Source organism: Bipolaris zeicola (assembly GCF_000523435.1).
Source record: "Bipolaris zeicola 26-R-13 unplaced genomic scaffold scaffold_0, whole genome shotgun sequence".
Taxonomy (NCBI): domain Eukaryota; kingdom Fungi; phylum Ascomycota; class Dothideomycetes; order Pleosporales; family Pleosporaceae; genus Bipolaris; species Bipolaris zeicola.
Genome location: NW_006912049.1, coordinates 134,928 through 157,606, shown reverse-complemented (window position 1 = coordinate 157,606; position 22,679 = coordinate 134,928). Strand labels below are relative to the sequence as shown.

Sequence of the window (22,679 nt, the reverse complement as noted above, 5' to 3'; positions counted from 1 at the left end):
CAATTGGTTCGTGAAGAAAGAAGAGCAACAAATGCGTAGGCGGCGGGAGACGTAACTTTTCGATGGCCCGAGCTTGCGGGGACCACAAGGTCGATGTGAAGTGGGATGGGCTTGGCGCCGAATTGCGGCGCCGACTGCTTACCTCCGGGCGTGGATAATAATGCAACCAAGTTCGACTGCAATACGTACTCTAGATCGCGGGCGTTTAGGCGCACAAAGCGGCATTTGCATCTTCTTTGCAAACTGCAATTGAACCTAATACTCGTGTAGAAATTATCGCAAGTTCAGCCGCGATATCAACACTACGTCACGTCACTATTTCGAGTCACTAACCAAACGACGCCGCGGTCTGCAAGTGCAAAAAAGTCCGACTTCACCAAAGCACATAACCCTACGTGCCCTTGTGGAGCCCAGTTCAGCCATCATGGCGACTGCACAACCAGAGAAGAAGAAGAAGCCAAGTGCTATGCGCTCCATCCTGGCAGGCGCAACAGCCGGCGCCGTTGAAATTTGTAAACATCCACCATTCCGATCAACGGATAGAAAAAGATAGTGTACTGACTCTTTACTCTAGCAATTACATATCCCGCAGAGTGTACGCTCCATATAACCCACCTTACCTCCACCGCGCTGACCGGAACATAGTCGCAAAGACACGATCGCAGCTCAACCGACGATTACCAGACGGGAAGAAGCTACCATGGCCGCCATTTGGCAAGCAATGGTACGCAGGATGCACAACACTGATTATTGGCAATTCGCTCAAGGCCGGCATACGTACGTTTCCACACATACACACATAAACCTCGCGGGTCTCGTCGTGCTGACACAAAAGTTATGCAGGCTTCGTTGCATTCGACATGTACAAGAACCTCCTCGCCGACGCTGAAGGCAAAGTCTCTGGTCCCGCAACCGTCATTGCGGGTTTCGGTGCCGGAGCCACAGAATCGCTATTGGCAGTCACACCCTTTGAAAGTATAAAGACACAACTGTACGTATACACACCTTACTCACATGCCCCCTCCCCACCTCCCGCACACGCTCTCTCTCTCTCTCTCCCAAACTGACCAATCCTCTCTCCATCTAGTATCGACGATCGCAAATCCGCAAACCCACGTATGCGCGGCTTCCTGCACGGCTCCAAGGTCATTGCCCAAGAAAAAGGCATACGAGGCTTCTTCCAGGGTTTCGTGCCCACGACCGCGCGTCAAGCTGCCAACTCAGCCGTGCGCTTCTCAAGCTACACATCGTTCAAGCAACTGGCGCAGTCATACGTTGCCCCTGGTGAGAAACTCGGTGCAATTAGCACGTTTGGGCTTGGAGGACTGGCGGGCATCGTTACGGTTTACACGACTATGCCGATTGATACGGTCAAGACGAGGATGCAGTCGATAGAGGCGAGGAGCTCGTATAAGAATAGTTTTGACTGTGCGGTCAAGATCTTTAGGGATGAGGGTCTCCTTACATTCTGGTCGGGCGCGCTGCCTAGGCTGGGGAGATTGATTCTCAGTGGCGGTATCGTCTTTACCATGTATGAAAAGTCCATGGACTTGATGGATAGACTGGATCCTCAGGGCAGGTACATATAAGTCGAAATAAACGCAGGAGCATGCAAAGCTGGCATGGGCAGTGGGCAATAGAGCGCGTTGTCCACTTGGAATTGAAATCTTTCACCAATGGTCATGGATTCAAAAGTATGCGCTTTTTCGTGCTCTAAAAACTTGATTTGAGCTTTCTTGACTCTATACTTGTATGCTTCACAACTAAAACCCGCCATGCTGCTACGACTACGACTGCTACTGCTACTACTGCTACACCAAACGACTAACATACTCTAAAGCCTTCAGCTCCTTTATTGGTCGCCATGCAAACCACTTTAAGCAGCGGCCGGCGCAGGCGCACCGGCAGGCTCAGTACCGGCAGGTGCAGCAGGTGCAGCACCAGGGGTGCCCTCAGTCGTCTGGGGAGGAATAGCAGTGTTGTTGATCGCATCGCCCTCGTTCTTCTTTGCCCACTTGGGCTCCTTTGCCCATTGGGCGTCCCACCAAGGGCCCGCATCGCTCAATGAGCAACCCTTCTCACACTGGCAAGTTCCACCAAACTCCTTGGGCAGGTTCTCCGCAGGCACCTGAGCCAACAACTCCTTTTGGTATCCGCTGCCCAATACGTGGATCTTGGCGCTTGTGACGGGGTCGAGGAACTTCTTGACCACGCTGAACACACCCGAGAATCCCCAGGGCGCGTTGATAATGTACATCTTTCCCAGACGCTCGGGGTAGTAGTTCTGGCTGATGGTGGAGACTTTGCCCAGGTAGCCGTACACAGACGTTGCCTTGCTGATACCAACGCCCTTCAGGTCCATGATTGTGCATGATGTCTCGAGTAGATAACCAGACTTGCGCGAGCAAGCGGGCAGACGCGGATCGGCCATCTTTTCGTATTCGCACACGAGGTTCTGGATCATACGCTCTTCACTCGTAATCTTGTTGAGTGCGGCAAGGTCGACTTTGCCGAGCTGCTCAATGTACACTGGGCGGCCGTCCTACAGAGCAGTTAGCGGTCTATTTGTTGACATGTGGCTTCGACGAGTTCATATTTATTTGTAGCAGATTTCAGACGTACCTTGTCGGTCTTGTGGTAATACTGGGGGTAGTACTCGAAAACCTGAGGCCGTTCGGCGTAGTCAAAAGTGCGGACAAGCTCCTCGACACCCACGCCAGCGTACTCGCTCCTCCACTTCTCGCAGTCAATGAACCTGAAGCCTGTTAGCAGGCCTGTTCTGCGCCCTTTCCTTTTCCTGTATGCAGTAACCGTGTACACTCACATCTTTTTCGAGAGTTCGACATCAAACTTTCGTGCGCGGAGGAATCGCAGCTGCGAAATGTTTAGCATAGGGGGTCGAGCGGCTCTCATAGATACTCATAGGCGTACCAGAGTCAAAGTATCGAGGTTCTTGGTGTGGCCAGCCTGCTCCAAGGCAGTTCTGAGCTCAACCAGAGCTGCATCTTGCTCTGGCGTGGTATGACCGGGATGTCCACTCTGAGCGGTGGGAGAAACAGTGGGATAATCGTAATCGTCATACTTGGGGTCGAGCTTAAGCTCAGAGGCGGGTGGTGCAGCTGCCATGGTATCGTGTATGTGAGAAGGACAGGCGGATGCAAGAAGGGTGTAAAGAAAATGTGTGCAAAAGAGTTACGTGTTGCGCGGCTCTGGGGGAGTAGTCGAAGAGTGCACGTTGATGCTGTCCAAGTGGGTCCCATCATTGCGGCGGTCAAGCGAGTCTAAGACCTCCCCCTCACCAGCTAGCCTGCTCCCCACCCAGCGAATTGTTGCCCCTTATCCCACCTCATGAACCCATTGGTGGCTATCGGCCCACGTCCACAGCGGCCTGCATTCCCTCAATTGCACCATCTCACTTTGCTCGTATTCATTGCATTCGTCACATGACCAAACTTTGTCTTGAACAGATAAACCTTAGTCAGACAAGCTCGGAAGCAAGCGACTCGGCCTTTTTTTGGGGGAACGACTACCTAGTTGATACAATGCAGAAAAGAAGAACGCAAGAGGAACCCAGAAAATAGATCAAACAGAACCCATATCGCGAAAAAGAAAGAAAAACACCTATCGCAGAACCAATCAGACGCTTCGCACACCGAAAAGAGGGTAGTGGTCCTTGTGTCGTCAGGCTACCAAAGAAAGCGTGTTCCAGACATAGAACAACAAACATTCATGTGAGATTCGTGTACTAACCGCTGGCATTGCCCATGCCCCTGCAGGATGACCACATCGCCCACCGTCTATCGAGCCACTCACCCCGCAATTGCCAACTCTGAATTGTCACCATAAAGCCCAAAGTGCTATGGGCAGACGATAGCAACCGAACACCGAGTAAATGACGCCTTGGAAACGATGGAGAACGCTATACCACAAGCCTATTGACATGCCCGGAGGCCGACCGACTCAACACCGGTCAATTCCTCCGATCTCGACTCGGCCCAAAGTCAACTTCAGACACCTTCTTTGCCTCTTTCCGGCTCTTGACAATGTATTGTGCGTACAGAGCCACGTGGTCACTGGGAAAGTGGTAGTTCGGGAAGCCTGGCACCCGCTGAAGGTAGCCCTTGTCAATGTCGCCAAGCAGGCCAACCACTTGCAGGGTGTTGGTCGAGTACCAAATGTAGTCCAATACTCCTTGGAAGTGTGGAACATAGTTTGTAAACGCCAGCTCGCCAATGGATGCGTAGCTAGACTTGAGGCTGAAGGGATGGGATATTCCGTCTCGTGTGAAGTTACCATACTTCCGGCTTCCCAAATCAGCGTGCACATTCGAAATGTTGCCATTGGTAATGAGGTCGTAGACACCAGAAGATGGCAGTGAATTGAAGTCACCACACAGCAATACTGGGATGTCGGCGGGGTCGGTATACACCTTGGATGGTCCTGGCTCTTGGGTCGGATCTGGCTCCGCTTCGTCATTGTCACCATTGGTAAACTGGTACACCACCTTGTTTGTGCAAGGTGGGTGCTTCGTCCATTGTGTCGCGAACTTGGTGATTCCCTCCATCAAAATGGCAACTTGCACGAGCTTGACGTCTTGGAATGCAGGGTTCCAGAACACGTGTACATTTCCAACAATGAATCTTGAACCAGTAGCACGATTTTCGAGGAATGCGAGCACTCCAATGTCGTCTCGTGGCATGACACGGTTGAAAATGTCGTGCTCACCCTTCATGTCTGGTCTGTTGATGGCCGTGTTGGCGAAATCGATCAGTTGCTTGTCAAGCAGGATGTATCTATACCAGTCAGCGATTTTGCTAATAGAAAGATGCACGTCTCAGTTCACTTACTTGCTATTCTTGTAGAAGATGGCACAGCCATCAACAAGCTTAGCTTCCCTCTCGGCCATGGTGCGTGCTCTGGACTTTGGCCAAAAGACTCCCTTATAGTCATTATGCGCAAGCGCTGCTCGGAAAAATTCATTGAAGCTCTCCTGGTCAATCTCCTGCAAGCATACAATGTCCGCATCGCGCTCTCGCAGTTCGGCCAAGATGAGTTCCCTGCGGCTTTCCCATGCAAGCGCCGAACTGGGCGTGTAACCGTATTGTGATTGCGTGCAGTACTTGTCGCACAGAATGTTGTAGCTCAGCGCACTCACAGTTTCTTGAGAGGTATCCTGGATCTCGTCGAGGACAATCCAGTCTCGCTCGGGTGGTGCCTCTGGTCCGGGTGCATTTTCGCGGAAGTGCTTGATGAGTTCCCCGGTACCCTGCTCCATGATAATCTGCTTCAGATCATCCGGAATTGGGTTGCCCTCAATACCAAGCATCTCCAATTGATACAAAGATCCCAATTCATACGGCAAATTCTCGATGTGGTTGTCGAATAGCAACAGCTGCTTCAAATTTACAAGCATGCCAATCTCTGGGGGTAGGTATTGCAGGTTGTTGAGTGACAGGTCGAGGTGTGTAAGGTTCCGTAATTGTCCAATCTTTTGGTGAACATAAGTAAGCTTGTTCGAATTGAGGTAGAGCTTGGTCAGAAAGGTGTAGGCGAATAGCGCGGGGGTGATAACTTTGAGGTTCTGGCCCCCAAAGTCGAGGATGGTCCATATATGCTGGTCTTTTGCGTCCTCTGCTCGTTGAGCAGCAGGTCTATTGCGCTCCTCCTTATCCGCCTCTTTCTGCATCCCATTGGTTGTTCCAGCTACGACGCTCTTGCTGACACTCGGGTGGATCCTGGCGTGCGAGTGGGCCTGTGTCATTTCACGCGCTGTTTGGTGCAGCTTCAATTGCTCTTGCCAGTGCTCAGTTTGTGGCTTGCTGAGACCGCTGTGAACGCTGTTCGGGGTACCATTGTGGAGGTGACCGGGGGTGAAGTGGGGCTGAACGTTGGACATGCCCCCGCTCGAGATGTTGTGCTGGTGATTGTATTGTCCAACATGGCTGTTCCCAGTAAGATCTTGATGTTGCTGGTGATGTTGATGCTGATGCTGGTGATGCTGATTGTGCTGAAAGGGCTTGCCAAGGCCCATTTGCATGGCAGCATAGTTTTGCTGCCCTGTCCGCCCGTTCATCATAACGTTGTGGCCCTGGTGCCCATGGCCCTGGTTGAACATACCGAATTGCTGCGGAGACGATTGGCGCCCAGGAGATCGAGCTGGCGAAGGGGTATCGGGGTTATTGAAAGGGATGCGGGCGCTAGTTGTGGGGGATCGCGCGCGAGTGGGAAGGTTTCGTGTGTTCTGATTGTGTCGTGGAAAAAAGGATTGGCCGGTTCCCCTGGGGTAGACCGAGTACTCGGCCATCTAAGTGAGTTCCGGCGGATGATTTCGAGGGGCCCGCAGGCGGCCGTGTGTATCGGGAGTGAAAGGCCCTGGTCGCTATGGCTAATGAAGGCGTCGGGCAGGCGGTAGGATTCGGGCACGCGATTTTTTTCGTTCTAACATGAGCGCCCTTACGACTCCTCGACATGAGCACGCGCTAGCAGAGGCGGGAGCTGTGCACCATGTACTGGAGGCGCCGGCGGTTCGCAAGTGAGGGTGGTCTAAAGCGGGGAGTCGGCAGTGAGCGCGGGTTTGGGTTCGCTCGAGGCTCGGGGTTGTGGCGGTGAAAGGACCGGGGCGCTGCTATGTGTATTGATATGTCTGCAGGCTATTGTTCTGGAGCAGTCAGCTCTGTGGTGGTGGGGAATCAAAGAGGTTGGAGCTGCAGTGGGTGCTGGTGGAAGCGGGTGGAAAGCAGCGTACTTACAGGAGCGGAGCATGTCAAAGAGCGCGCAGTATTTTGCTGTCAGTCGCAATTGTACCAGACAGACGAGGAGAGGGTCCAACTGCAGCGCTGTGAAGAATAGAGAGCGTAGTGATGCGATACGTGAAGCCTGAGAGTCGAACCTTGCCCGATGCATGGGGGGTTGCCGCTAGACGGCACACGTGACATAGTGGAAGCGTCGATCTGGTGCGCTGAAACGACACATCTGTCCCCTCGCGCGCCGGCCTTGGTAGTTGCACGCATCCTGTGTCTGGGCTGCAGCAACAGCAGTGTGACTGGTGGGATTGTCTCTCGGACGGAGTTGCTTTGGGGGGAATTGTCTACAGGAACATGTAGGGCACACTCGAGGGAGGTGGTCCGCGCGGGCATTCAGGCTCACGAGCGCTCCATGGGACAGCAGCAGCAATAGTACGCATACGTAAATGTACATGCGTACATGTGTCTTATGTATGGATACATACGTACACAGATGGTAATGATGGCCGTAGACGCTGGGTCTCCCCAAAAAAAACCACATGGCCCAGATACGCAATCACACACGCGAGTGTATACCAAGTACACATGTACCGACATGTGTGCATACATATATACACACACTGTTGCTGCTACTGCTGCGGCTAACCTAGGAGGCACTCCCCTACGCAAATCATGGATGCCATCACCTGCAGCGCGCACCGTCGGCCGATGCCGCGCCCATGCATACGGCGGCCCTCCAGAGCAGCTTCGGTCACAGCGCCCACATTTTGCCCAGCGGATTTGCCCTGGAAATCCGGGGGGGCATCACGCAGCCGCAGACGGTGATTGGAGATGTCTCCTCGGCACGATCCAGAACTCCTCACCTGAGCGGCCTTGTACTCCCGGGTGCGAAAGCGAGATGCATCCATTGAAAGCCCCCCTTCCCCCCATACATACATACTAAACACATTCCACTCGCACTCGCACTCGCGCCTCAACTATGCTGCCACCTCGGCCTGCTCTGACATCCCCCCGCTGCTGCACTGCGTACCGTTGCTACCACGACCGCTCTTGCTGCTCCGCTGTCCCGCTCGTTGATTGCTGACTCGCCTACACGTGCTTATCAAGACGGCCAGGGACAAGGCCAATATCACGCTCCCGCTAAAAAACAGTGGGGCAAGGGTCGGGAGTAGGCTGGATAACTCTAATCACGTTTCCAGACGGTCTCGATGGGAGACTGGCAGCTGGCAAGGACTCTGCTGACGCTGTTTCGAATTTACATTGGGCTAATTTCCTCGCCAGTACCGCTACTACGGCGCCAACCCTACGGCCAGCCCTCCATCGCGCCCAAAGACTGTCGAAGCAAAGCAATGGGATCTGGCCACCACCGACGCCCTCGGTAGAACCATCTCTGCGTCCTCGACCACCGCCTCGTCTGGCCCGCGCCCTCACTCCACCATGGACATCACCAGGGGCTCCATGTCGAGCAACTCAAACCTGAGTACCAAGGACGACGGCACCACCCCCAACGAACCCTTCATCCTGCGCCATGGCCGCAGATACATCCGACGCGCTCAAGGCTACCCGCTGCCATGCGACCTTCCCGAACTCCACCGCCAGAATCTGCAGACCCTTCTTGCCACGGCCGTCTTCGGGAGGGCCCTGGGCTCTACCCCATCACACGCCCCGAAAAAAGTCTTGGAAGTCGCATGTGGCACAGGATACTGGTCGGCTGTCTGTCACGAATGGCTGAGTGGTACGTACACCTGCTGACCTTGGCGCGCTCTCCGGGCTGTCCGGGCAGAGAGGCCTGCGACTTCCCTTTCGCCATGTCTGCATACCCCGCTGCCACTCAGTGTTAACAATGAACCAGGTCAGGGCTACGAAGACGTTTCTTTTACCGGATTGGACATTGTCCATGTAGCCGGAGACTTGCAACGCCAGGGCATTGACTGGAAATTTGTGCAACACGACTTGCGCAAGTTGCCACTGCCGTTTGACGATGAAGAGTTTGACATTGTAGTCATGAAAGACATGAGCATGGTAGTCCCCTTGGGGGCGCCAACACAAAGGACACTTGACGAGTGCATCCGCATTCTCAAATCTGGCGGCACGCTAGAGATGTGGGAGACTGATCACATTATCCGTTCCATCATGCCTCATCCCCCGCCTCCGCCAGGCAAGAATCCTCAGGATTATGCCTGTGCCGTATCAACTGGTACATTTCTTATTTCGCACACGACGCCCTTCACCGACGTCCAGAACAAGTACCTCCAAGATGCAAATGCATGGATCCAAGAAGCCCTGGGCCGACGCAAACTCTCCCCAGCCCCGTGTTCGCGCATCTCTCAGATATTGCTCCAGGAGACGGAGACGCTGTGCGAGGTAGAAAACCGCCGCGTGGCGATTCCGCTTGGCGAACCGCGCTGGGAACGCGAAGCAGCAGGCGACACAATGAAGCGACGAGGGAGTGAGGCTGGGAAGCTCAAGATGGGCGGATCAACCATGGATGGCTCTACCCTGACGCAGGAACAAGCGGCCCTTCGGCACACGGCGCTCCTTGTTGTTATTCAGCTGATCGAAAGCCTTGAGCCGCTGCTCAAGGACGTCAGCGGCAAAAATCAAGAAGAATGGCAGCGCTACTGGAATTCCATGATCAACGACCTGCTCGAGCAAAAAGGAGCCTCGAGTGGCGAGTGTCTTGAAATTGGAATCTGGTGGTGCAAAAAGGTCTGAGATTTGATTGGTGTAACCTCTGTTTTTCTTGAGCTTTTTTCTCTTCTTTTCTTTCTGTGATATCCCGGTCTACGGCAGGCCATCGTTGGCAGATGTTAGTTTGTGTTTGTCAGTGGCTAGGCACCTGTATCGTAGCGCTGGCGCAGAGTACGATAACGCTTGAGATAGTATCTGTATCATGTTGTTAGCCATAAAAAATACTTTTGGAATCGATGTTTTTTTGGCTTTTTCATAGCATGGACTTACAAAGCTTCAATTTCTAAACCATATACATATTAGCAGTGAACGGATGACAGGGTTGTTGTATTATTAGAAGACTAACCTTTCTTCACGTACTCTGCCCTCTCGATGCCTTGCTTAATCTTGGCCTCATCGGTCAAATGCCGCTGGCTTGCGAAGGCCTTGTGTAGACGCGTACGAAAGTAATCGTACCCTTGAGGGTACTCTCGGCCCATGTAAAGCAAGTCTGTTCCACGTGGGTATAAGTTTGGCAAATATTGGGGGGGGTACGACGGACCTTTGTAGATCCGGATGACTTGATGGCGAAGCGCTGGGTTTGCAGTAGTCATGTCTGGAGTAGATGAAGTGGAGTGGAATAGAATTTCGTTTCTTTTCTGAGAGAAAAAAAACTAATATGGTTGTGTAATTAGATTGGTACTTTTCTTTTCGTTGTAGATGGCATGAGCTGGGTGCACGACAAGGTATGTCGTAGTGTGATGAAAGCAGAAGGATGCGCTCGGACCGCGTTCCTGACGTAGGTACATAGGTACGTAAGGTTGGTCGAGTCGAGGTGGAGAGCTGGAGAAGCGGGGACCTCGGCTGCTTTGCCGCTACCTGCACATTGCCATCTCCAGATTCGCCGTGTTGCTTTTGCAGCGCATTTCCAAGCTTTTGTGTATTGTTGTTTTGTCGGCATGCCACCATTACTGCGCGCAATTGTCTGTGGGGTGAAGCCAACTAGGCAGCTTCCAAGTGTACAGCGTGTCTCTTTCCAGCGGTATCAGTCGACGTCAAGTGGTATGTAGATATACTTTGGGAAGGTACAATATGATCAACTAATCACCGTGCACTGTGCATGCAGATAACGCACCTGCCACAGCTGCTCTCAGTCCAAGATGGCTCTCAGATGTCAAGCTGCGCATTGGAAAGTGCATTAGTTTTGGAATCAATCCAGCACAAGTCGAGGAGGCCGGCTCGATATTGCAAGAGACGTCGGAAGATTGTAAGCATTCAACTTGAAAATTTATTTCTAGTGCTTGTGCATGACGAAGTTGCTAACTTGTTTGTGTTTACCAAGGGAGAGAACTCGTAGCCGGAAGCGAGGGCTTTCTTACTGGCAAGCAATGGCATGGGCTCTACCGGCAAGAGGTTGTTTGGGGAGAGATGGTCAGCTTCATCATCCAAGACTTGTGTAGACGACTGCTAATGTGGATGTTGGCTGCGTGTAGGATAGCATGGTAGGTCGACTCCAATGTGCTAGTGAATGATTGCTAATTGACTCAAAGGGTACTTAGCTAAAGACGTCGTTATGTACAGGCAGAGTCTCTAATTGTTCCCAGGTCACGTGAACAATGTCATGTACAATCGATATGCTGAGTCTGCCCGGGTCAACTGGACACTGAATTTTGCGGCTAGCGACCCGCAGCATCGGGCTGAGTGGTTGGAGCTCATGACACCGAAAAGCATTGGCTTGATTCTGCGGAGCATCAAGACTGACTACAAATTTGTAAGAGAAGGCATTCTATCCTCTGCTTTTGTTTGTCTGTTTACTAATGTCGAACACAGCCAATGACATGGCCAGACAGGTGTGTTTGCCGACGCAACAAAGCAGTCCCGTATTAACACGTGCGCCACCAGGGTCACGGTACTCCACAAACTCCGCAACAAGCCTAGTCAAGGCAGTGATCATTTCATTCTCGATGTCATGATTCTATCAGAGGCACATCGCCGTCCGGCAGCGCGTTGTATTGAAGACATTGTAGTTTACGACTACAAGGCGGCCAGAAAGTCACCACTACCACCTTTTATGATTGAAAAGTTCCAGGAAACGTTCAATTTGCAGGAGCAAGCCAAGGCAAGAAACAGTGGTAGGGTTAAGGGGCTATTGGATAGGGTGAGAGCATTGGAGAAGGGCAGCTGGGATAGACCAGATGCTAAGGAGGATTTTGGAAGTGCGAATGATGCATAAGCCCGTAGCAGCCTATCACTGAGGCCGATCGCGTGGTGAACAGCGGGATTTATGAGTGAGAGAAGAATAATACAAGGATGAATCATACGTTATGATTGCTTTGCTTAGAGGACGAATGTACATGGTGGTGTAGTGGTGAGTAGGATTGGTCGAGGGCGGCGGTTGCATGCATATCACGTCATGTTGCCTGCAGTCTAGTCGATGCAACATGCGGGGTTTTTTTGCAGGCAACTCTGGATCATGCCATAGTAGCAGCGGAAAAGAGGGATATTGATGGCGGTGGGTGGAAGAAAGCAAGTTGGCGTGCAGGACAGGTGGGCGCAGGGGATCTGCACGTGATGGGCGATGGAAATTGCCTGTTGCGGGGATCTGCGCGCCCGTTGGACGCGTGATGGTCAAGCTTTCCCTTGTTTGCACCGCTGCCCCGCTGCCATTGGCGCAGTTGGGCTAAGCTTCTACGCCGGCAGTGTGCAGATTGCGGAAAAGGCCATGGATGTGCGGGCGGATGGCTTGCGCGCTATGCTCGCCGCAATCCAAGACAAGTACACACAGATTGACGCAAATGCTCCGATGGCTTTGTCTGCAACAGCCGAACCGTGTGCCCGAGCCTCGTTGACGATGGGGCTGGATATGGTGCGGTCTGGACAGCTGGCACGGGCACGGCCAAGTTAGTTACATGTGTAGATGGTATTAGCACATGGCCTGATGGCAGCCACCGCATCATGTCTCTGCGCGCTGAAGACGAAGAGACGCGAGTAATAGACGGCGTCGCTGGCGGGGATGTGCCCGCTGCAGAGACTTCATGGCATGTGGTCAAGAGAGGAAAGCGCGACCTTGACTTGCCCGGAGCGGGCTGTGGCACAGGGGGGTCCCGGCGCCCGCAAATGAACGGCCATGCTAGAGAGGCCGGCGGAATCCCGCCCACGAATCTGATGGATGGTGGTGATGAGGCTGGGACAAAGAGCATGACGATGATGCAGCTGATGCAGACAATGGCAAGACAGGACCCGCCCGACGCAACACAGACGCAACGCAGATGCAATACCTCTCTGTGCGGACAGGCCAGATGAACGGGCAGTCTGGCTTGCATGTCTTGCGCGCAGCAACCATCGTGGGCTTAGTGGCTACTTACGATCGGCATCGTCAAGAGAAATCGGTCTCAGTTCGGCTGATGTGGGTATCGACGGAGCCAGGAGAGGGAGCCAGGCGCCAGGCATCTTGTACTATGTACCCAGGTGTACATTGTTCATGTGTGCTATGCATGTACCGACGTAGACATGTGCGCGTGCGTGTGCGTGTGTGTGCGATTGAGGTGAAACCCACGGGGTACTTAGTTACGGTAGAGGTGGCAGGCCGAAAGACCGAGGGCGGATGACAATGGCAAAAGGCAAAGGCATTGCAGCGGCAATCAATCAATGCCCTGGCCAGGGGGGCCCAGTGGCACCATCAAGGCACGCCGTGCTGGTTGACTGCTCTGACTTTTCTGACTTTTTGCACTTGACGTTTGCGCAGACAGCAGCGCGGCTTGGCAACAGGCGGAAAGCTGCGAGTAGCCACGCGCAGGGCACCTCACACACTCTCTTGCTCCCCCATTCATCCCTCGCAGCCCAGCATACGACGCCCTTGCTTGCCCTTTCCCCTCGCCGCCGCCGCCCCCCCTCGTCCTCACACCACCCCACCGAGCAGCGGCTCTCAGTCTTCCAGTCTGGCTCGTCCTGTACAGCAGTCGAGTCTCGCCGGGGAGACGTTTGCCCGCTTGCACCCGCACCCGCACCGCCGTCTATGGTAGCAAAGTCGAAGAGGACCGCGGCGCACGACAAGCGACACGAGAATGGCCTTGCCGCCCCCGGCAGACGCATCGACAAGCAGAAGAGCAACCCGGCCCTCAGTGCCAACACCCCCAATGGGAAGACCACGGCACAGCCCAGGCCCCAACCCGGCCATGTAGCAGACAACAGCGACACGGCGCCAGCAAACACGCTCCTTCACCACGACGCCGCCTCTGCCATCATGCCTGCCGCCACCCCTGCCGCCGCCGCCGCCTCGTCGTCCTCTACCTCGTCGGCCACCCCCTCCGCCTCCTCCGCCATCACCACTCCCGCTGCCCCCCACGCCCGCTCACACGACCGCACGCGCGCCGCTTCGGACGCCTCCAACGACAATTCCACAGATGCCTGCCGCCCCTACGACAATGCCACGGCCCCCTTTGACCCCATGTCATCGACCCTCCGCCGCGCAGACACCACAGGCTCCAAGCACGCTTCGCTGTCCATGACCACCATGCTCTCTGTCCCCGCCACCATTCTCACCTCCTGCCCGCTGCGGGACGTGCTCGCCATCCTCATCATCCTCCTCCAGCTCCCCCCAACCGTCCTCACCGTCGTTCAGTTCCTCTTCGCTACCCTCACTTTTGTCCCGCCCCAGGCGGGCACCCCCCTCTCCGCCCTCTCTGCCTTTCCCTCCTTTACCGACATCTTCCAGGGCTCCGGCGGCACGCCCTCGCTCTTCACCACAATCATCGCCGACACCGTCATTCTTATGATATGGCTGTTGCTGTGGGTCCCTGCCCAAAACTTCTTCCTCGACCTGGCACAGGCCGTCATTGCCATCGCCCTGGGAGGAGCTGCAGCTGGAAAAAAGGGCACAACCAATAGCATCGTCATATGCTTTCTTATCATCTTCACCAGCCACATGTTCAGATTTAGGCCTCTCCGGCAACACATTGTCCACTTTCTTTGGACAGGGCTCGCCCGGGGAGGCCTTGAATTTTTGACGAGCCCCCCGAGTACGCCGACCTCATTGGAAAGCTTCTCAACCCCCCATGGATGGCCTCGCAGCCTCCTGGGCATTCATATTCTAGCCCAAGGTGTCGTTCGCATCATCCGACGCTCTCTGTCTCGACGAGAACACACAACTCTACCTACTGGCAAGAAGACAGACCCCGAATCTTGTGTGCTTCAACGCTCAAACTCTATTAACCATGAACCAGCTGCCGATGTGCCCAATGCCTCGAGCACCGACGGCCGCCCCCCGGGGCCGTCGCCCGCCGTACACGCACACAAAGATAAAGCAAGTAGTGGTAGGAGGAAGAGAAAGCAAGCCACTCATGTTCGGAGTCAGCAGCCGTTCTGGGCTGCACTTGCAAGTACAAAAGTTACTGTTTTAAAAGAAATGGAGAGTAGCCGGGCGGCAAACGATGCCGACGAGGCTAACGCAAAAGACGCAAATCACATTGGAAACGCTGTTTGGAGACCGGAAGACGATCGTGTTTGGATTTCAGAAGTCGGCTTTTCCGACATTTCATTTCGGGTTAGTTTAGCTGGTGGAGCTGGTATGCAGGAGCAGAACGAGGATGATTCGAGCGTCGGGTCCGGCATAGACAAGTCAAAGCCATTCTACATCCGTGTCAATGGCGCCGATTGGAGCTCTGCCCGAATCCGGCAAAGCGGGCCTATTGATTTTGAAGGCCAGGAGGGAACGGGCTACTGGGTAGGGGAGATTTTTGGGTTGACGGCACTGTCCAACTACTACTGCGAGTTTGTCAGGACCAACGACAACGAAGTCTTCTACTCAGCCAGTCTTATTACCTCTGCCAGCCCTGTCACCGAGCTCGGTAAGAATGACTATTTATGCTATATTTCTTTGCTAACGCGGTCAGCTTTAGCCTCCATTGCCTCCCCACCAGCGCATCAGACCCTACGACCCTCTTCGCCTACTACGACATTGAAGAACTCTATTGCAGCAGCCGACCAGCAGTTGCAAGAGCAACGCAATCGCCTGAAGCGGAACAAAAAGGACCACAAATCTGCCATCACCAATATCAAGAAAGAGGTGGATACTCTCGGAAACCGCCTTGCCAACGCTGGTGGCAGTGATGAACGCCAGCGCCAGCGCGTCCTCCAACTCACCCAGAATATTCGCCAGGCCGATGATGCAGCCGCAGATTTCGCCCTTCAAGCAGAGAACATCGGATGCGTTCCCGAAGAGGAGTCCAAGGAAGCTGCAGCCAAGAAAGCCGAATGGAAGAAGGAGCGCGACAACAAGAATGCTATTGCGAGCGAGTTCGATAAGAGCAAGGAAGAGATTGAGCGCCAGGTTCAAAGCGGCCAGAATGACATTAACAATGCTTACCAGAAGAGAGAGCGTCTTCAGCAGCGTCTTACCAGGCTCAACGAGCAGCACGACCGTCTTGTCACCGCCAATGCCGAAGGCTTCACCGCCAAGCAGCGAAGAGAGCAAGAACGTGCAGCTTTGCGAGCACAGCGTGCTGAAGTCGAGCATCAATATCGGAGCAACATCATCAACTACGAAAGGCGAACTGAGGAGCAAAATCTCTCGACTACTCAAATCATGCAAACCGTGCAGCATTACGAAGAGCTCATGATTCAGCAAGCCCAACAACACATGTCTGTTCCGACCACACCTGATGGCAATCTCCCTGGCACAAGCATGTCTCCTCATAACAACGGCTTCGCCAGCTTCACGTTCCCGTCGCTCAACTCTCACATGAACAGCACTCCTGGTTCCATGCGTGGTGGTCGCGGTCGCTCTTCGTCGATGCTTTCCAACGTATCCGGCTTCACTGACGCTTTCGATGAACCCTCCTCTATGGCCCCCTATGTGCTTGGCAATCCTTTCAATACCCCTGGACCCGTCAATGGACGCAACCGCAGTCATGGAAGTGGCAGTTTGAGCTCGGGTACGTCGAGCCAAACTTCGAGCCAGAGGGATCCCATGAGTCCTATCCAGAGTACCAAGCCCATGATGGTTCGAAGCGCAACGAGTGGTAGCAATGGTTTCATGAGTCCGATTGGCACTGGTCGATAAAAGTGTGGGAAAAAAAACGGGATCTGTTCTTTTGCCGGATCTCCTACGTAGCTCTCCAATGTGATTATATGTGTTCTTTTGGTTTATCCAAAATTCGTTTATACGATTCGTTACCTTGCATTGTGTATGTGTCTATTATGTAGTGATGATGTATTGTGCCTGCCTTATCTAACACGCAGTGTGTTTAGTATTACGATTCCGGATTACAGTAGTCTGGTCAGTATGCTTTGTACACTTGACAACACTACATCCTGTTCACACTCTTCTCCTCACATCAAACTAACAGATTATACTTCAGCATACAATCAACTCACTTGACAATTGCTCCAATACATGAGGGGTAGATCCAGACCTCAACCCCCTCATTTTCTTACCTTCACACATTGAGAGAAAAAAATGTATGTAGAAGTATTGTTGATTTCCTTCTCTTTTTGAAATCGAAACAAAATGAAAAAAAATGGTGATATTATAGGCCATTAACGTACACTTCGCGTCCATCATCGTGGTAGTCTAAAGAGATACAGTTTCGTGTACTTAATCTGATGCTCACAAGTCCTACTACACCTAGGCTTTTTCTTTCACCTAGCACCATACTCGCAATGAGATGGATCCAAAAAACAACAACAACAACAACAACAACAACAATCAATTCAGTTCTATTTATTGCACATCTGTCGAAGAAACCCGCAGACCAATACAACTATTACAAAGAAAGTAGCACCATATAAAAAGAACACCATTGAGCTTTTACTAGATTACCAGATATGTGCAAATCATGTGGTAGGCACTAAAAGGACCTCCTCTCCGCTCATCGCAATGACTGAGGTCCATCCCACACCCAAGAAAAGAATTCCCCCTTCCTTTCCTCCCATTTCACGAGCAGACTCTACCAAGGCACAACGATCTTTTTGCGCGTACCAAGAGTAGAGAAGGCGTGTTTTTAAAGTACAAGGCCCTAAACATGAAAGGAAAAAGAAGAAGAAGAAACAGGAAAATATACCGCTACGCCTTGCTCCCATATACACATGTATTTCCCCCTCACAAAACAAAACAAGAGGCCCTGTACTCATTCTGTACCACGTCTGATCTTGGCACTCAAACAACCAATCTCATGCAACAAGCACAACCGCTTAGATACGATGCTTCTCCGATTCTGCAAAAATAACATTAGTCCTTGGTACTCCTCTTATCGAAATGAATCCCACTAACCTAGTCGCGAGTACAGCATGTACAGCGCCATTTGATTGCACTCTTGTGTACCTGTAATGGTGACGAGACGCTCGTTGCTATTGTCAGTAGGCTCGTTGATCTTGATGACACTGCCACTGAGCTGGCGAATTTCGTTGATCTTGGCACCTCCCTTTCCGATAATGGCACCAACCATATCGTTGGGAATGAAAATCTGTTGCGTTAGAGGCTGTCCAGGGATGGCACTAACGGGCGCATGAGGAGCGGCACCGTGTGCAACAGGCGCCGCAGCTGGGTGAGCGCCATAGGGAGTGGGGGCAGCAGGTCCGCCATAGGGACCGCGGCTGGGAGAAGCAGCGCCGTAGGGCATGTTAGGATGGCCATATGGCGATTGCTGAGGAGGCTGGCCGTGCATGTGTGGAGCGCCATATCCGCCATGAGCTGGGGTACGTTGAGCAGGCTCCTGGCGACGGAAATTCTGTGGGTGAGAGTACTGGCCTCCAGCAGGTTGGGGGACATATGGTTGAACAGACATGCCACCTGGAACAACATTGGCAGCCATACCGCTGCGGGTCGCGTATTGGGAGGCTGCAGGGCCACCGAATCGCTCGGTCAGCTGCTCAACCAGAGTCTGAGCAACATAGTACACGGCAATGTGCACGGCGTCGGCAACACCGAGAACGATCAACGAACGTTCGCCTGAGTTAGGAAGGAGTGTGTCGGACGCGTTCAACTTTGCGTTGGAAGCCTCCTGAATTTCGCGGATACGAACACCAGCCTTACCAATGATTGATCCAATAAGAATGTGGGGAATGAGCAGGCGCATGGGGTACGCCTTGGAGGTAGACGTTGAAGGGGTCTCGAGGTCCTCTTGGTTGAGAGTGCGTACAATGAGACCAAATGCCTTGGACACAGCATCGACTTGGCCGCTTACAGTAAGGATGCGTTCAACAGCACCTCGCGAATAGTCACTGACGGTGCACTTTGCGCCAGACAGACGTCGGATTTGGGTCACGTTCTCTCCGCCCTTACCAATAATGGTGGCGGCCTCGCTGGTGCCAATGCAAGCGCGTACATGCAGCCAGTTGGTCTCGTCAACCTGTTGGTTGGAGTTTACAGGGCGTCCATTGGCACCAGATGTGGATTGAATGGGCTGGGTCTCAAGAATAGAGGGAGCGTCAGGGACAACAGTGTCCGTCTGGATAGGCTCAGTACCATTCTCGACGGCGGGGGTTGCGACGGGTACCACCTTTGCCTGCTCTTCGCTGATGCCTTCAACAGCAACAGCTTCTGCTTTGACCGGCTGCGCGATGTCGATGGCGTCTGCGCTGGGGGCTTCATCCTTGACCATTTTATCGAGGGCAGGGCGCTTGGCATCGGGCTGGTCGTTGAGTCCGGCAGGCGATGAGGGCTCCTCGAGCGGACGCTTGGTCGAGGAAGCCGCAATGGTGGGTGATGCAGACATGGCTTCTATGTATGAGTTTCTGGGTCTTGAGAGTCTTCAACGGCTATATACGCTCTTCACAGTCGACGAGCGCGCAAACGCGATGTTGAGATTGTTTCAATTGATCTCGATTATCTTTGCGACTTTTATGTACAGCGGGGGCCGTGAAAGAAAGCGTGCTGTGAGGGCGGATTGGAGGGGACCGCGACAGCGCGGTAGAGGTGCGTGGAGGAGAGGTCGCCAGGAACGTGAACGGAGTTTTGGGGCGTGCAGAGGGTGCAGACGTCGGACAAGGGATGCCTCGACAGAGTGGGCAGTCGTAGGTGATGGTGTTGTGATGGAGCAGGAGAGTCGGGCAGGGTGAGTGGATGGATGTGATAGTGTGCTTCGCTCGGGGGCGATGGATGTGAGGTGAGGTCGAGAGATGAAGAAACTGGCCCAAGTAAAGAAAGCTCGCCCGTCAAACCTTGTCGGCAGCGATCCGGTGTCTCAGATAAGGGAACGTCTGGTGTTGCGTGCCGTTCCTCCCGAGCAACAAGGCAATGGGCAGGAGAAGGGGGTTGATGAGGGCTGGTGATTGAGAAGGAGCTTGGGGCGATGGACGGGGTCAGCAAAGCGAATTGCGTGAGGCAGAAGGCGCCGGCGGAGCGAAAAGGAAGCTGTCGCGGGGAGGTTGGCGCTAAGTCTTGGCAGGTCACGTGCTGACGACTGCACTGTGCCAGCATACGCAAACACCAGGAGACACAGGCAACCTGCAAACGCGCTCTCCTTTCAAGCTTCAGCGTGCACTGCCCAGACGTCTACGAGCGAGTGGGGGTGAGGTTGCCGCGCGCCAGGTACAACGCGTCTGTTAGCGAAGCTGCGCGACCACCACACATCACACCAACCGCGTTGTAAAAGAGATATGGCACAGGCACCGGATCAGGCTATCCAGCGGATACGAGAGTATGCCCAGGAGGCACGTAATCTGCACGACGACGCTGTCGATTTCGACGCGTCTGACACGGAAACTCGCCTGGCACAGACGGTGAAGGAGCTGCAGGCACGCGTACAGGAACAACAGGCAGCGCTGGACCAGGTAAGAAGAGACTGCAGCCACGGTCTCGTCGAGCATTGCTAAACGGACCACAGTTGCGGTCTCAATCCAATCTTGACATAGACAGCATAGCCTATGCATCAGAAGATCCTCATGAGAAGTTGCAACAACTCATGGCAGTCAAAGATGCATATAAACGCTTGAAGCCGACTGCGACATATCTGCCTCCTCAAGGATCACTTCTGCCAGCGCTGTTAGCCGCCCGTAGCATCCAGCAGAACGTACGGGGAACCAAGGAAGCCATTGCCAGCACGCAGTCCCAGTTACTTGCAAAAGAGACAGCTCTCCGTCGCGAAGAAGCTAATCTGCACGATGCCAACCGCCTCACGCAGGCCATGGAAGATCGTATCCAGCGGCTACGCTCCCAGCACCAAGACCGCTCGCAAAAGACGCCTGCCCAGCTTGCACGTGAACTGATTGCTGCCAAACGCGCGCAGAAAGAGCATTCCGACGCGGAAATGCAGCGTCTAGGTGAAGCGATGAATGACTTCATCAATGACTACCTCTCTACCATGCTCGCAGCTGAAGAACTGGGCGGGCCCGTCGTAGGCGACATGCTTGACGTAGACGACGACACCCTAGCCGCGGGCTTCACCAAAAAAGGGCGAGCAAAATCCTCCAAGAAGCCTCCATCAGACAAGACTCGACAGCGCCGAATCGACCAGATCTGGGGGCCCACCAAGCCGGCTGCCGATCAAGATGACGATGACCACGAGGAAGAGCCACCGCCCACCGAGGCGGAAGCAGCTGACGCGGAAATGCGGAAACTAATAGGCGATCTCTTTGTTACGCTCATGGGTCCGGGGGCAGGCAAAGCCTATGTTCAGCTCCAGAGAGATTCCGCGGCCTCCCGGTTCCTGGTCCGAGCAAAGATTGCCCAGTTCCATCCCAAAGATGCAAACAAGTTGCGTTTGATAGATTTTGGACGGGAACTAGATGATTGAAGAAGGTTGTTTGGGAAAGATAGAGAACCAAAGGAAAGAAAAAAAAAGGGGGGGAAGGGGGTTCAGAACACCAATATTAACAATGATAACTCTTGGATCAATGTTTTTTTACTACTCTTCCCAATATACTGGGCAATGGAATCAAGCCAACTCACTAACTCCCATTTTCCCTTTCCAACCTCAGCTGTGGCGGTGCAAAGCCAACCTCCTAACCTCCTTTTCCCCCCCATGCATCCACATCCGCATTGCCCAACCCGCGTCGGCGGCGTTCTCCCCCCATGTTCTTCTTTTCTTTTTCGCTTCTTCGCTCCCGCACTTCAATACATTGGGGCTGGGGATCCCTTCCTTCCACTTCCATACTTTGACACGGCCCACATGCTTCTTTTGTGCAAAAAAACTAATAAAAAAAATACCCGCAAATCAATGATTCCCAAGCCTATAGTCCCCCATTGACGCCTCTCCCATCATCCCTTCCCGATGTATCTCACTCACTCTCTCTCACTTCCCGCCCCCCCCTCCCGAAACCAATGCTTCGGACCCCCGACACGTCGGTGTCGCCGGGACCTTGCAAGGAACAAGGGAATAAAAGGTTCCCTCATTTGGGCGCATGCGCGCGCGTCTGCGTCCTCCGCCCCGCGCGTCGGACAACAGGGTACGGAAGGAGTAACTAATTGTACCTTGTACATATAACTAGCAGAAATACGGATACGCATCTTTTGCATCACGGGGTGCGTGCGGGCGGGCGGGTTGCAACTATGGACTTTTCTTACATTCTTTTTAGGCCATATATGCCGAAGGAATTATACGTATTTGACCAGGTCACGTAAACCAGACTATGCTTGATCCGCGCATGCGCTTTAGAGGAGAGAGCAACATGGGGTTCCATATTGTTGTTGATTCTTTCCCCCCGTCCTGGCTGGGGCTTTTGGCCGAAAAGGGAAAGAGGGAAAGTTGAATGAACACATAGAAAAGTGTCATGGCGGGGGGCACCGGGGGCGCTGGCCAGTGCTATCATCTTTTTTGGTCGCGCATAGACTTATACGGAACTTGCAAGGTGTGCTTTGGACTTTTGTGTTACCAAATATCCTATTCCGGTTCTCATTGCGAGAAGGTCCATTCTCTCCTCAGCCCTCGTATGGAAAATTTGGATTATTCTGATTACTGATACTCTGAAGAAAAAAAGGGTATAGTTTGTACATGTACATGTAAATACACTAAGCGCCTGAACTCCAACACCATGCAAACCCTTGCAGTAAGACAAGCCTAGTTTTGGGGGACACTACTTACTTACTCGCAGTCTGATGCCATTATCACCCAAGTGCAAGTGCGGGGGGTTCTTTTTTATCAAAACACAACCTATCGGGGAAATTCAGAAAAAAATGGGCCAATGGGCCAAGCAAAAGGCGTGTTCGCTCTCTCACCCCAACCCAAGCACAAGCAAGCGGATATGGCCATGCAGATATTAGTAGTACTTGACTCTTTTACTCATCTTTACCCTCATTTGCTTGCTTGCTTGCTTACTTGCATACACCCC

At 53.2% G+C, this 22,679-nt stretch overlaps 10 protein-coding genes across 10 annotated transcripts; 6 read left to right on the top strand and 4 right to left on the bottom strand.

Annotated features, from left to right (window-relative positions):
* Nucleotides 1–424: 424 nt before the first annotated feature.
* On the top strand, nt 425–1,589 carry COCCADRAFT_31670 (uncharacterized protein; the record flags this gene model as incomplete). Its single annotated transcript, XM_007708151.1, has 5 exons — nt 425–512; nt 575–595; nt 646–777; nt 844–991; nt 1,088–1,589. The coding sequence occupies 5 exons, from the start codon at nt 425–427 to the stop codon at nt 1,587–1,589; spliced, it is 891 nt and encodes a 296-aa protein (XP_007706341.1).
* Nucleotides 1,590–1,876: 287 nt separating this feature from the next.
* COCCADRAFT_52 (uncharacterized protein) lies at nt 1,877–3,126 on the bottom strand (the record flags this gene model as incomplete). The annotated part of the gene is made up of 4 exons (XM_007708080.1): nt 1,877–2,542; nt 2,623–2,755; nt 2,825–2,874; nt 2,932–3,126. The coding sequence occupies 4 exons, from the start codon at nt 3,124–3,126 to the stop codon at nt 1,877–1,879; spliced, it is 1,044 nt and encodes a 347-aa protein (XP_007706270.1).
* Nucleotides 3,127–3,970: 844 nt separating this feature from the next.
* Nucleotides 3,971–6,304, bottom strand: COCCADRAFT_31668 (uncharacterized protein; the record flags this gene model as incomplete). Its single annotated transcript, XM_007708150.1, has 2 exons — nt 3,971–4,793; nt 4,848–6,304. 2 exons carry the CDS (start codon nt 6,302–6,304, stop codon nt 3,971–3,973), a joined length of 2,280 nt encoding a protein of 759 aa, XP_007706340.1.
* A 1,876-nt stretch (nt 6,305–8,180) lies between these two features.
* On the top strand, nt 8,181–9,458 carry COCCADRAFT_21377 (uncharacterized protein; the record flags this gene model as incomplete). The annotated part of the gene is made up of 2 exons (XM_007708115.1): nt 8,181–8,478; nt 8,596–9,458. 2 exons carry the CDS (start codon nt 8,181–8,183, stop codon nt 9,456–9,458), a joined length of 1,161 nt encoding a protein of 386 aa, XP_007706305.1.
* A 317-nt stretch (nt 9,459–9,775) lies between these two features.
* On the bottom strand, nt 9,776–10,027 carry COCCADRAFT_80744 (uncharacterized protein; the record flags this gene model as incomplete). The annotated part of the gene is made up of 2 exons (XM_007708204.1): nt 9,776–9,924; nt 9,976–10,027. The coding sequence occupies 2 exons, from the start codon at nt 10,025–10,027 to the stop codon at nt 9,776–9,778; spliced, it is 201 nt and encodes a 66-aa protein (XP_007706394.1).
* Nucleotides 10,028–10,372: 345 nt separating this feature from the next.
* On the top strand, nt 10,373–11,646 carry COCCADRAFT_48 (uncharacterized protein; the record flags this gene model as incomplete). Its single annotated transcript, XM_007708079.1, has 5 exons — nt 10,373–10,475; nt 10,540–10,680; nt 11,018–11,184; nt 11,244–11,263; nt 11,316–11,646. The coding sequence occupies 5 exons, from the start codon at nt 10,373–10,375 to the stop codon at nt 11,644–11,646; spliced, it is 762 nt and encodes a 253-aa protein (XP_007706269.1).
* A 722-nt stretch (nt 11,647–12,368) lies between these two features.
* Nucleotides 12,369–12,921, top strand: COCCADRAFT_31665 (uncharacterized protein; the record flags this gene model as incomplete). The annotated part of the gene is made up of 2 exons (XM_007708149.1): nt 12,369–12,697; nt 12,768–12,921. 2 exons carry the CDS (start codon nt 12,369–12,371, stop codon nt 12,919–12,921), a joined length of 483 nt encoding a protein of 160 aa, XP_007706339.1.
* A 507-nt stretch (nt 12,922–13,428) lies between these two features.
* Nucleotides 13,429–16,473, top strand: COCCADRAFT_81004 (uncharacterized protein; the record flags this gene model as incomplete). Its single annotated transcript, XM_007708203.1, has 2 exons — nt 13,429–15,259; nt 15,305–16,473. 2 exons carry the CDS (start codon nt 13,429–13,431, stop codon nt 16,471–16,473), a joined length of 3,000 nt encoding a protein of 999 aa, XP_007706393.1.
* A 1,130-nt stretch (nt 16,474–17,603) lies between these two features.
* On the bottom strand, nt 17,604–19,126 carry COCCADRAFT_80845 (uncharacterized protein; the record flags this gene model as incomplete). The annotated part of the gene is made up of 2 exons (XM_007708202.1): nt 17,604–17,626; nt 17,683–19,126. The coding sequence occupies 2 exons, from the start codon at nt 19,124–19,126 to the stop codon at nt 17,604–17,606; spliced, it is 1,467 nt and encodes a 488-aa protein (XP_007706392.1).
* Nucleotides 19,127–20,009: 883 nt separating this feature from the next.
* Nucleotides 20,010–21,145, top strand: COCCADRAFT_45 (uncharacterized protein; the record flags this gene model as incomplete). Its single annotated transcript, XM_007708078.1, has 2 exons — nt 20,010–20,183; nt 20,237–21,145. 2 exons carry the CDS (start codon nt 20,010–20,012, stop codon nt 21,143–21,145), a joined length of 1,083 nt encoding a protein of 360 aa, XP_007706268.1.
* Nucleotides 21,146–22,679: the final 1,534 nt, after the last annotated feature.